This window comes from Aquarana catesbeiana, linkage group LG01 (genome assembly GCF_042186555.1).
Source record: "Aquarana catesbeiana isolate 2022-GZ linkage group LG01, ASM4218655v1, whole genome shotgun sequence".
Lineage (NCBI taxonomy): Eukaryota > Metazoa > Chordata > Amphibia > Anura > Ranidae > Aquarana > Aquarana catesbeiana.
Window position 1 is genome coordinate 285843242 of NC_133324.1, and position 13848 is coordinate 285857089.

Genomic DNA, 13848 nt, shown 5'->3' on the forward strand with positions numbered 1-13848 from the left:
CTTTTTAGAAAGGATAACAATGCTTATCTGGGTGATCCTCCAGGTACAAAAAAAATTTTCTAAGAATGGACAGGAAAAAGCATGGACAGCTTGAGGATGCTTTAGCGAATCCAAACACTCAGTTAAAAGGTACATAAATGTGGAGCGGATCATTCAGCAAGAAATTGTACCATCAATCTTACAGATAGTGAAAGCTGACTCTCCCGCATTTGACACCTCAGAAGAGGAGTCATCAGCCTCACCACGGTCCCCTGAGGGAATAGTCTTCTCCTGCCCCTAGTTCCTCAGTCTGAGGTTCCCAGGAAAATGGAAGAGAACATGTCGCATCTTGACCACACTGGGATGCGATTAAAGTCGCTAAACTTTTTTTTTTTTTTTTTTTAAACCTACCATGGCTTAGGAAAGAGTAAAAAAAACAGGGGCTGCAGCATTGAAAACAGTTGCAAATATTTCATGGTCCCGATGCTCACTCTGACCAGCCACCCATTCTCAGGGGAGGATGCCATTTGTAGAGTAGGTTTTCCAGAGCTTGAGGGAGACCCTTTTTGCTCCTTTTTTTGGGAGTGTTTCAACCCCCCCTTTTGAACATAGCCTGATGCACAAAGCAGAGGTACTACCAGAAGAAATCGCACCAATTGCTTGAGCAATAGTCAGCCACTGCCGCTGCTATTAATGCTCAGCCTGATGCAATAGTAAATGTGTCAAAAGGAATGCCTGTGTCACCAAACCTCTTTCATGCCCCTCTACGCTCCTGTGTCCCTCTGCAGCTTGCAGCAGTAACAATGGTGCTTTTTAAAAAACACTCTCCAGCGCTGGACGTTGGAGGACGCCAATGCCGCTCTAAGCCCCGCCCCCCTCTGTCGCCTACAGCCCCCTCCTTTCTTTTTTTAAAAAAAAAAAGAGTTTTCCCACGCGAGCGCAGGCCTCTGATCCTATGGGATCGTACAGTGAGGGGGGAAAATGGCGATGAGGGAGTCTGGAAGCCACTGAGTAGGGCGGCGTGCCATTTGTTTTTTTTTTTTCTCCTGGTGAAGAGGGGGAGAAAACAGCACAGGTGGGGGGGGGGGGGGGGCGTCCGGTGGGGAGGAAAACCCCACAGACTTACCGGCTGGAGGAAAGGAAGCTGCTGTTCTGGACACAACATGAGCTCTCCGAGGAAGAGTGAGAAGGTATGTGCTCTTTACAGCCCCCAGTGGTGACACAGACATGACAACATTCAATAAATTAAAGGAGACATTCATAAGAAAACTAAAAAATTTCTTAGAAAACTCGACTTACCTTTCCCGCCGCAGGGTTTTCTGTGGTAAAACCAACAGACCCAATCTTCACCCTTCACGGTGGGTTCCGTTAACAAACCTTCAGGTGGGGACCCTCGAGGAAACCCACAATCCTGGACCTGTAATAGCACCACCGCCAGTAAAACTTTATGGGCTTAATACCAAAAAGTGCTGGATCCCGGGGTCCAGCTCTCTAAAAAGAGAAGCGTTTACAGGCAAAACCTCGTTTTGCCCGGGTACCATTCAATTCGGCCAAAAAGTCACTTTGAATGGATCCGGCTGCATGGCTAGCCCCAGCAAGGATTGCTCCAGTGGAGCTCAGCACAGCACATATTCACTCGTGACCAACACCTTAGACACTGGCAAAAAAACCGAGATAATCCCAGTAGTGAGAGGGGTTATATAGGGAGGCAATTTCCTGTTTAGGGTGTGCCAGTGTCCAGCACCTGAAGGTGGACTATAACCCACATAGTAATTACTATGGCTCTGTGTTCCGTGATGTACGATTAAAGAAAGACATTTTGTAAGATGGGGCATTTACATACGGAAGGTAGTGAAGCCAGGCTCACCTGCTTTCTGCCCAAGTCAGTCAGGAGCACACCATTTTCAGTCTGTACACAGTCTGGGAGATGGTTTCTCCCATTTTCATCTTTTACATTTCCCAATTTTACTGTGAACTGGCTGAGTTGAGCTGAATTCATCTAAAAAATGAAAAGAAAGCATCATTATTTGGAGAAGTTCAAATTTAAAATCCTGTATTTGGGTAGAACCTTTAATCGGTCTGAAGTTTAAAAAATTTGTGTAAATTGTCAGATAATGCATTATTCAAAAGTGAAAACATTTTATAGGAAAAACTTTAACCACATTGCAAAGTTTTACCTGAACTAACCCCGAGCGGGTTTGCAAAAATAAAACTAATTTAGACTGGTGAGATTGTTAAGTGGGAGGGTCTGCCCAATACAGTCACATTATCAGTCCCAGTGTTATTCAGACAGAATACAAGAGCTGGGAAATGCAGTGTTCTAGTAAAATGATTAGGAAATAAAACTTTGGGGGCAGTCTGTACACAACACTACCAGTGTTGTCAAGGTTGTAAGAAAGTGACATCTGAATCTGTTGGTAGTTTTAGCAACTCACAGCTAGCTACTGGAAACAAAAAAGCAGCGCTTCTACCTCCTTAAATATCCATGGCTGAATGGCCAGTGCCCAGGCATGGATTGCGGTCTGCTGAGGAAAGGAAGATCGCTGGCATCATGGTCAAGTAAAGCAACACATCAGCTTTATTAAGGCATCGGTGTATACAGCACAAACATTCCACACATTTTCCACATAACAGCCTTACTCATGACTTACGATCACCCCCCAGCAGACAGCTTAGAAGCTGTTCTGGCGGAAAAGTGTAGACCGTTTGTGCTGTATACACGATGTCTTAATAAAGCTGATGTCTTGCTGCACTTGACTGTGATGCTGGTGATCTTCCTTTCTTCATAGCTGGCTACAGACTGCAAAGTCATTTCAAACAACATTGAATTACAAAATTGCTTCTGTAGGAAAAAATCTGAGAATTATGCTTGTAGAGCAATAAAATGTATTATTACACTGATGCTTGTCTTTAAGATACAAATCTCAAAAAATTATATATATATATATATATATATATATATATATATATATATATATATATATATATATATATATAATATATATATTACATACATACAGGCATACACACGAACCTCGGATTGCAAGTAATGTGGTTAACGAACGTTTCGCAATACAAGCACTGTATTTTTAAAAATCGTAACTCAGTTTGCGAGTGTTGGGCAACCTCTTGCTTCATAGATTAATTTATACATAGGCAGAGCCTTACTAATCAAAGTAAGCCAAAATGATAGGGAGGGAGGAGTTGAGGACCTCCAAGTTAAAAAGTATAGCTTTTTTGGCAAAAAAAAAAAAAAACATAGAAGTATTTTCAGCCCTGTAGAAAGAGTATCCTCTTTAACATATCCTAATACAACAACGTAAAGGATTGCAAATATTAGGGATTTGGAGGGTTGTGCTAGTGAAGTTAGTGATCTCAGACCAATAAGCTCTAATACACGGGCATTCCCAAACCATATGGTAAAATGAGCCTACATTCCCTGTACATTTAGAACAGTTGCGAGATTAAAGCTTACCCATTCGAAAGAGAACGTAGGGAGTATTAGTAAGATCGATGAAGGAATTTCATTGGTAGTACTCTATCTCGGGCCGAGATAACCATAGGGGATTGTAAAGGTAGGCCTTCCTGCCACGCTTCCTCTGAGAGATCAGGCATATCCCTTCGCCAAACCGACGCAGTCTGTTCAAGGCGCTTGGTAGTAGTGTGTATCAGGGTATTATAGTAAGTGAAAATACGTTTAGAATGATCTGACTGATAAAGCATCTGCTCAAGTCGGGAGATGTGGAATGATACATTAGTCAGCCCAAATTGAGCAGCCGCTGTATGTCGCATCTCGTCCTATTTTCTGATCGTGTGTACGGGCCTTTAGACTAATTCATGCTTGAGCCTTGCACCTTTAATTTTATTACTTTATTATTTTATTGTATTAGTTTTGCAGTAATGACTTGTATTATGTTAATTTTTATTTTTTTCTATTTTTATTGCTATACACTGGGCAGTGGCCCCTGCGTGGCACCAGTACCTCGCTGTGTGCTTTTTTTATACCATGTAAATAGCCAATAAAAAAAAAAAATAATAAGTAGCCCTGCAAACAATGCAGGATTTTGGATGCTGACAGCAAAACAATTTACCATATTATATTTACTTCCCACAGTTTTTATTTTATTACACTATTTGTAGTTCCCTTTTAACAGCAGTGGAGATTTGCTTTAAAGTTCAGTTCAGTTTTGATCTTGTATTAAAGGCTATCTATATCTATATATAAATTTACTGTATACCCCAACAATGACACACATGCGGGAGTTAGTGGCACACAGGGGTTTTACAGCATTTTGTGCACATAACTTACCCTAAAAATAAGACAAAGAAATTCTAGGGCTTTTTCCAAATGTTCATCAGTCTTCTTAATGCTGTCATACCCAACCTCATCAATGTCATTGCCTGGGTATGTGTTGTTCAGATCCGTAGGAGTCATTCCAAACCAGGAAAAGAAGGACTGGTTGCCTAAAGCATCTGTTGAATGATCAGAGAGGGACCTAGCAGTCTGTTTGGCCTGTATGATCATCTGGGCAAGCCGTAAAACCTGTACAATAAAATAAAAAAGACAAGTAAACCTAGCTGATAAAGTTTCTACAAAAAATACATAGAGTGAATTTGTTGCAACACTGGGATTAAAAGGAGTATGGGTAAATTGACAATTTATAAATAGTTTCAAGAAATTATTAGAAACGTATGTTAGAAGTTAAGTGGGACAGAAGGGAGTACAGGATCCAATAGGTACCACTAGTCTTGTCACAAGATTTTACGTTAGGCACCTTCTCTCCCTCCCAGTCAAAAAAAAAATCTCAATCTATTTAAAGCTTTTGTCAGGACGGTAAAATGAAAGTTAACATGAAACAGCAAACTCGCAACAGCATAGCTTTATACTCTCTTTCCACTCAGCATGTTGCCTAAACTCTACAGGAATCTGTAACCAGAACGAATCACTTTACATACGGTTTACAGCCTTCTGTAGCGCATGCTCTGGGATCATAATACTCTTGTGAGTAACTTTTTTTTTTAATAAAAAGAAGTTGCTACACCAGGACAGTGCGCTTCGGTGTTTTGTGCTTGGTGGCTGTTCGTGAAAAATATTACATGCTTCCTCACATCATGTAAAATTGTATTTGGGTGGCCTGTGGACTACACTTACCAGACTCCGTGCCTCAGTGCTAAACATTTGTGTGTATTGGAAATCCTGCCCCTCCAAGCTGTACACGTGGCTCTTAACCTTCAAAGCAGTATCTAGGATTGAGGGCTGCCATGATGAAAGAAAGCTGCCACCAAGACTTGGGGACATAAGGAGTCTGTGCTGGCGGTGAGGAATAACATGCTCTGGTTCCAGGAACAACTGTTCACCTATAGAAACACATGAAGAACATGACTGAATCTCACAGCTAAAAAGTTTACAAACAGAAACTACAAAATTTAGACAGCTTGTGATAAAACAGACAGACAATTCCTTACCCTTCTGTATCATCTCTGCCAGATTAGGCTGGGAGAAGACTTTGGCTACTCTGAAGAGCATGAAAGCATTCTTTTGGTTGACCAGGTCACTACGTATGGCCCGATTTAAGAAGCGAAGAAAGAGCTTTGTGTATATGAGCAAGTTCTCCTGAACAAAAGGAGCCCTGTGGATGAAGAGCATCAATGTAGTGTTCTTTATTAAATGCCAACATTTAAACAGAATTTCTTTCATTTCACTTCTGACAAATTCAATATTTTATTATCAAGAAAGATTTTCAACTAGATAAAAAAAATTGCTATGTTAGAAAAAAAACAAAGAGAAAAAAAAAAAAAAAGATTTTTGGTTTATTTGCAGTACATCACAAGACACAGAGGAGATCATTTTCAGAACCATTTGTGTTATGCTGCCACCAAACAAAAAGCTAATTTCAGTCAAGCATTAGTTTTGTAGTAAGCAACAAGAAACACAAGCAGGAGAGATGTGTCCTGTGAGTTACTCCAAGAAAAGGATTTTACAGGTAAACAAAAAAAAAATCCAAAATTTCTTAAAGTTGTAGTAAACTGCTGGATGACACAAAAAATAATATTTGGACCCCTGGGCAGTTTAAGTCATATTGTGCTAATATGAACTGGCTGCTTCAAGCATGAATATTTCCTAAACGCTTCAAGTTTAGGAGACATTCGCTGTACCTACAGGTAAACCTTATTGGCTTAGCTGTAGGTACAAGTTAAAAAGCAGCGTTTACCATCAATTTATTCGAACAGAACATAATTATTCATGACTACCTAGGATGTCTCAAAGCATGGAACATGAGGGGAGGGCAGCCGGGCCAACACAACCCCAATCCCCAAACAGAAAAAAAGGGGGAACCCCACCACAAAACCTGCAAGACCTTCTGCCCGAAACTGGCGTCAGTAGAGGCATAAACATCAACCTGACCAAACGTAGTTAACGCATGAAGAGAAGAATCTTCTTACCAAAGAGTGAAGCACCTTCTTAGAATGATTAGCATTAGGACAAAAGGATGGCAACACAATGTCTTGATTCAGGTGGAATGAAGAAATCACCTTAAACAATAAAGTATTGAGGCCTCAACACCATATTATCTTGGTGAAGAACCAGTAAAGGTTACCTTCAGGAAAGTCAACTCCAAGACAATGCAATGCGAGGTAATGGCCATCAAAAAGACAACCTTGCACTAAGGATCAAAAGGTGAATCAATGGGGGGGATTCAAAGAGAGAAGACTGCAATACTGATAAGACCAAATTAGGATTCAACTAAGACAGATGTGGATGCCACAGGCAAAACAATACATGTGACACACACCGCCTGGCACCCACCCTGGGTGCCTCCGCCAAGTTACAGCTTCCTCCACTCTGGAACCACGTATTATAGCTAAACATTGCACCCAAGAAGTAGACACTACCTTAGGTGCAAACTGGAACTGACTTTATTGTAAATTCACACAGAATATATAACACACAAAATCAGGTAAGAGCTCGATCACTATGCTAAACAATGCAAACTGTAAACTTACTGTAAACAGTAATATCATCAGTACATCTAACAGTGCATCTAATGAACAGCTGACATAAACAGTAATCAATTAAACAGTAAGACAATTAACAACCAGTCACCTAGACAAGCCTAGATAACTCAGGTCAGTGCCCATCCAAACAGTTTGCCACCAGTATTAAGACGACCTAGGGCTGTCCAAATCGCATTAACCATCTTTCTTTTCACATTCACTTTCTCACTGAGTCTTCTTTCAGGACATCTTCCTGAATGCTTGTAGCTCCCTCAAATTGCAGGGCCCATTGTCAGTAGTCAAGAGGGTACCCCTGCAGCCCCCTCCAAAAGCCCCTGTCCCGACTGGGTCTGTCACAACACCAATGAATTAGACACAATAGGTCTCAGAAAAAGCACAACCAAGGCTGAGATTTGTCCTGTAAGATAATCAAAGCCAAAAATCTCCCTATCAAATTAGAGAAAGGCTGAACTACTATATGCCCCACAACATACTGTTGAGGATGGAACTTATATGCTTCACATCAGGTAAAATAAGCCTTCTATGTACGATGGTATACACCTCCCTGGGAAGTTGAATTTCTAGACTGAGAAGGGTAGAAATCACAGTCAGAAAAACAAATCGGTTCCTCAATTCAAGTTTGGCCAATATGGAAGCGCCAACAGCTCGCCTGTCAAGGAGATTTATAATGTCTTTACTGCACGTTGAACTTGGCCAAGCCAGTGTGTTTAGATGACTGGAAAGCTCTCCACCTTTATCTTGGGTAACGGATGAGGAAGGAGTTGGGGTTCAGGGAAGGCACAGATTAGAGAAAACTGAGCCCTAAGAGTCACCAGGGCAACTATTGCAAGGGCAAGAGGAATCCTGGTTCTAGACACAAACCTGTCCAATATGTTGTTGAATCTGTACACTAAGAGATCCACATCTGGCGAACACCAATGGGTGAAAGGCCCATTCTCTTGCATTCAGCCATTGATGGCTGAGACAGCTGGAACGTAAATTTCTACCTAGGACAAGATCAGATCTGCTTTTTCCTGAGCTGCACAACTGCTTGTCCCCCTCTTGATGGATATATGCCTGACTGCACTCTGATGGGAAGACCCCCAAAGGCAGATAGACCAGTGTAGGAGAGTTAGCCAAATCACATTTAAGTTCCAGGATGTTGATCAGCATCTTCTAATGCTCTGACAACCGTGTTCCCTGAACAGAGTTTCTCCAGGACACTTCTACAGCCAGACACAGGCTGACATCTGTTGTCAATACCTTCCAATTCATCAGAAGGAAGGGTTTCTTGGTACGCAGCATCTGTGTTGATGTCGACCATTCCAGAGTTGATCTGGTTTTGGGAGTGACACATATGGGAAGATCCAAGGACTGCTGAGGTTTGTACTAAATGGACAGGATATATTGAGCTGGAGTGAAACAGAGAATAATAGTCCGAAGCAAAGGCAGTTAACATCTTCCCAAGCACTTTCATGCATCTCCTGATTAAAAGGACCTTCAAGCATCCTAGGAGTTCCACCTTGGCTTGAACAGACAAGCATTTGTCCTACAGAAGCAGTACCTTCTTCTGGGAAATATCTAGGTCTAAACCCAAGTATTCCAGACATTGAGTCGGAACCAAGGCCAACTCTTGAAGATTCAGTATCCAGCCTCTCCAGGACCTGTACTTTCTTGCTGGACTTCAATTTTTGATCCAATTGCTCCCTTAGAAGCACGTCATCTAGGGTTCTTAACCCCAGAACCAAAGCCAAAATCTTGGTAATCTTTGCAGTGTACAAAGGATAATGCAATATACCAATGGTGGCGATTCTCCACTGTGAAATGCGAGGCAGGAAAATCAGGATGTGCTAGTAAGCATCCTTGATAACCACTGATGCCAGGAAGTCCCCTTGATAAAGCACAGCATTCAACAACCAGGTAAAATCTATCCTGAAGGTTTGTATCTTCAGGAACTTGTTGTGACCTTTAAAGGTCCAGAGCTGTCTCTGGAAATCCAACAAGTTGGAATAGAAGCCATGAGACCTTTCCTCTGCCCCACCAGTGCAATGACGCAGGGTTGCAAAGAAAAAAAACACTTTTGGGGGATCTGAAGATACCATTCAGTGTATAAAGCGTGGAGGGGGAAAGCAGCAACATCCAGCTTGTAGCCTCTGGACACCACACTGTAGACCCAGTCGTTGGTTACGTCCTGAGGCCAAATGGCTCTGTAACTCCCAACCCCCACCTGGAGGTCTTTTAGACCTCTAATGTCTGATTAAAGAGAACCTGTCACTAAAAAATGCATTACATCGGAAACCTTTTGGTTCCTATGTGATGAAAAAAGGAAAAAAAAAAATGTACTTACAAGAGTAAAGAAATAAAAATTTCATCCAAGCACGTAAAATGCACCCACAAAACCAAACACACATCAGGGACGACAATCCACGAAAACGTTGCTTGCGCTACACAGTACATATTTCCATGCACATCAGAGTGAGAAAAAAAATTCTAGGCCCATTGAACATAGTTAGTCTGTAGGAGGCTTTTAAAAGCGTCACCTATGGTAAGGGTACTGAATGTTGGTTGGCATTTCGTGGCTGCACACAATTTTAGGGCTTGACATGGGTAGCCATTTACTCTGCACAACCTCATCTTTCATATTTTACCAAAAAAACTGGGTACTAAATTGTGTTTATGTGCCCCAAAATTAAAGGTTTTGTATTTTGTACTGAAATTCATAAACTGCTGCAAATATCGTGTAACTTAAAGAGTTAGAACTACCACTTTGGAGGACTGTGCCTCAAGCAGTGGAAGTACCAGATAAAAATCAGAGATTCAGAGCGAATCTGGCCCTCTAGGAGCCATTGCAGGGCAATTTTGCAGGAGAACTCCCCAACCTGGGAAAGGGATTTGGGAGCCCATCCCATTGTTCTTCTTCCCACCTCTCAGCAAACTATGGATTCCCACAGGCAGATGAATAAGGTCTGCATACCCCCAAAGGAAAACAGCCATTCAGCTGAGAGGCATGTCAGCCTAAGCCAGAACATTTGTTTAGAGCACCTCACAAAAGCTGTGCCCAGATGAGTATCAGTGCCTTCACCAGAGGTCGGTGCTCGCAGGACCCATCGGCAAACAAAAGACATTCCAGGCTGTCTCCACTCTTGCATACGGGGTCGAGGTACAGTCCCCTCTTGGTCTTCTGGCCATAGTGACCAATCCAGATGCAGAAAAACTTCGTCCCAGTCCCAAAAAGAAGGGATCTTCAGAGAGACACAGGAAAGCATCCATCATCTTCAAGCACTAGCAAAAAACAGATGCTTGGCTGAGCTTGGTGGGTTAAGCCTGGGCAGGGATTCTGGTTTTCTTTAATTTTTTGGACCACTGTCCATTCACTTAAAAAGTGTCAGCATAACCCATGTAGTCATGAATAAAAAGTGGTTCTAAAAGGCTCAAGGTTTTTTTATTTTCATGCATTCTATGTATGAAGGTAAAAAACCTGTGCCGCAGCCCCTCCAACACTTTCTTGAGCCCCGACACGATTCAGGGCAAGGACAGACAGCTGTACTGAGCATCTCAGTGGATCGTGGTGCTGTGTACACAAAATTAAGCAACCTAAAAAATCATGTGCATTTATTTTTTGAACTTAACCTTTAAAGGGAATGTTTAGTCTTTTCAGAATATTAAGACATACAGTACATGGAAGGATAACATAATCGTATATAATAGTTGTTTTTTACTGTCCCTTCGCACAACACACGTCTACGTCAGCCAAACCGCTGGAAAAAACAGAGTTAGGTACCTGGTAACTCTTTTTCTAAGAAGTCTTCCAGGGCAGCATCCGAGAGATAGGCTCCTCCTCCCTAAAACAGGAAACACATTAGTCCACCATTATAAATTTCACACTCTTACCTGTGTGCCTCAGTTATGTTAAAGCACCGAAGGAATTCCCTGTAAGCTGCAAGCTCCCCCTCTGTACCTGGTTTTTGTTGTTTCAAGGGTGGGAACTAGTGCTGCCCTGGAAGACTTCTTAGAAAAAGAGTTACCAGGTACCTAACTCTGTTTTCTCGAATCGTCTTCCAGGGCAGCATCCGAGAGGATATATCAAGCAATACTTACTAGGGTGGGGTTAGAGACTGGAGCACTTTACGACCAAATGCTTGGTCTTGGTCAGACAGCTGGTCCATGCGGTAGTGCTTAGCGAAAGTACTGAAGCTCGACCATGTCGCTGCCCTGCAGATCTGCTCCGGAGTTGCCCCTGCTTTCTCTGCGGCCGAGGTTGCCCAGGCTCTAGTTGAGTGCGCTCTGATTTCACTAGGTGGAGTGAGATTCTGTGCCTTATAGGTAATCTGTATGGCCATCCTTATCCATCTGCTGATGGTGCTTTTTGAAGCTTGTTTCCCTCTGTTGATTCCTGCATAGAGGATGAAGAGGGAGGTCGTTCTACGCCATTCTTTTGTTCTTTCGAGATACGCTATGAGCGTGTTCCTTACATCAAGTTTGCTGTAAATGTTTCTTTTCCTACTATCCATGGTTGTTGGAAGTGAGGGTATGACGATGTTTTGGGTTCTGTGAAATGTAGAAGAGACCTTGGGTAGAAAGGCCGGATCTGGAGAGAGAATTATCTTGTCCAGATGTATTAGACAGTATGGTTCTATTGAAGATAGAGCTTGGATCTCACTCACTCTTCTGGCGGATACTAAGGCCAGAAGGAGCGCAGTTTTTAACGTGAGGTTTTTGTCTGAGCTGTCCTCGATAGGTTCAAACGGAGGGGAAAGAAAGCCCTTAAGTACTGTGCCCATGTCCCAGGTGGGAGTTTTGTACAATTTGGCTGGTTTGGATCTTTTAAGAGCTATGAGGAATCGTCTTATCAGCGGGTCTTCCGCTAGTCTAGTATCCATGACCGAGGAAAGTGCTGCAACCTGTACTTTCAGGGTACTTGGTGATATGTTTTTGTCTGCACCATCTTGTAGGAAGTCCAAAACTATTGGAATTATCCCACCGTTGGAGATTGGTCTGTCTTCGTACCAAGAAGCAAATTTTTTCCTTATTTTCTCATAGATGGCTCTCGTTACCGGCTTTCTGCTGTTTAAGATGGTGTTGATTACTCTGTCTGACAGGCCTTTGTTCTGGAGTTTTACCCTCTCAGTAACCAAGCCGAGAGCTTCAAGATTTTGTGGTTCGGATGGTTGACTGGGCCTTGTGACAGTAGATCCGGGCGGTCCGTCAGTGTCAGCTGAGGTTGTATGCTGAGATTTTTTAAATGACTGAACCATGCTCTCTGGGGCCAGTGTGGTGCTATTAGTATCACTGTTGTTTTCTCTGCCTTGATTTTTTGGATTACTTTTGGGATTATGGCAGTTGGAGGGAATGCATAGCACAGATGCCATTTCCAGTTTTGGTTGAAAGCATCCACCCCGCTGTTGCCATCTGTAGGGTCCAGGGAGAAAAATATCGGAGATTTTGCGTTCGCCCTGGAAGCAAATAGGTCTACTTCGGGTATTCCCCACTTCTGGGTGATTTGAGTGAAGGTTGTTTGGTTTAGCGACCATTCCGTGTGTTTTATCGTTTTCCGGCTCAGGAAATCTGCCACTGTATTGTCTGTTCCTTTTAGATGAATACCGGATATCGATCTTATGTTCACTTCTGTCCACAGTAGGATAGATTGTGTCAGTCTCATCAGTTTTTGGGATTTTGTGCCCCCTTGTCTGTTTAGGTATGCGACTGTCGCTGCGTTGTCTGATTGTATCTTTACATCCTTCCCCTGTAATGCTGGCTTGAAGGTTTTTAGCGCTTCCCCCACAGCTTTCAGCTCTCTCAAGTTTGAGGAGGCTTGTGCCCATTTGGGTGTCCATTTCCCTTGCGAGAACCGCCCTTCCATGTGGGCTCCCCATCCTAGGGCGCTTGCATCGGTGGTGATGCTGACTGGATTGACTTGAGCCCATCTGCGCCCCTCGATGACCCGAAGTGGGTTGAGCCACCAGTAGAGTGTTTGTTTGACTGTGGCGGGGACGGGAATGGATTTTTCTAGGGATGCTTGCCTGCCATCCCATTGGGACAGAATGTAGTTCTGTAAGGGTCGCATGTGAATTTGTGCCCAGGTGATGGCTGGAATGGAAGACGTCATCAGTCCTAGTACGGACATTCCGTGCCTGATCGTTGTGGAATGGTTCCTTAGCAGGGACGTAATTGCTTGTGTCATTTTTACGTCTTTTTCCTTTGTTAGGAAAATTTTTGACAGTCTGGAGTCCAGCACGTATCCCAGGTACACTACTCTCTGGCTTGGGATCATTTGCGATTTCTCTGCGTTTATTAACCATCCCAGGTTTTGCAGATAGATCATACTCTTGCGCAGGTTGTTTTCTAGGATTGCTGCTGAGTCCGCAAAGAACAGGAGGTCGTCTAAGTATGGTAATATTCCAATACCCTCCTGTCTTAGACCTTTTAACGCTTCCGCCATTATTTTTGAGAATATTCTTGGAGCTGAGGAGATTCCGAAGGGGAGAGCTGTGTACTGTAGGTGCAGCGTAGCTGCTGGCCCCTGGATTGCGAACCTTAGAAACTTTTGGTGATCCTTCCTTATGGGGACATGTAGGTAGGCATCCTGTAAGTCTAGTGTTGCCATGAATGTCTCCTGCGGTAGGATGTTCCTAATTGAATAGATAGATTCCATTCTGAATCTCTTGTATCTTATTCCTCGGTTGAGTGGTTTGAGGTTTAGTATCAGCCTTAGTTTGCCTGATGGTTTTCTTTTTGCGAAGATGTGTGAGTAGAAGCCCTTTTGTTCCTCCTCTTGGGGAACGTGACAAATCACCTTCTGATCTAATAGTTTCTGTAGGGATTCTAGAAACACCTTTGCTTGATTGCTGTCCTTGGGTAGCATGGTCGCTAAGT

General features: G+C 42.9%; 1 protein-coding gene across 2 annotated transcripts in view; it reads right to left on the reverse strand.

The window, feature by feature from the left end:
- The window catches only part of SMPD4 (sphingomyelin phosphodiesterase 4), a 95427-nt gene that overhangs the window by 11728 nt on the left and 69851 nt on the right, over positions 1-13848 (reverse strand). For both annotated transcript variants that reach the window (XM_073629221.1, XM_073629220.1), the window contains 4 exons: positions 5446-5609; positions 5132-5337; positions 4289-4522; positions 1847-1978 (listed from right to left, as the gene is read on the reverse strand). In XM_073629221.1, the coding sequence (XP_073485322.1) occupies positions 1847-1978; positions 4289-4522; positions 5132-5337; positions 5446-5609 (736 nt within the window). The remainder of the gene's footprint in view (positions 1-1846; positions 1979-4288; positions 4523-5131; positions 5338-5445; positions 5610-13848) is intronic.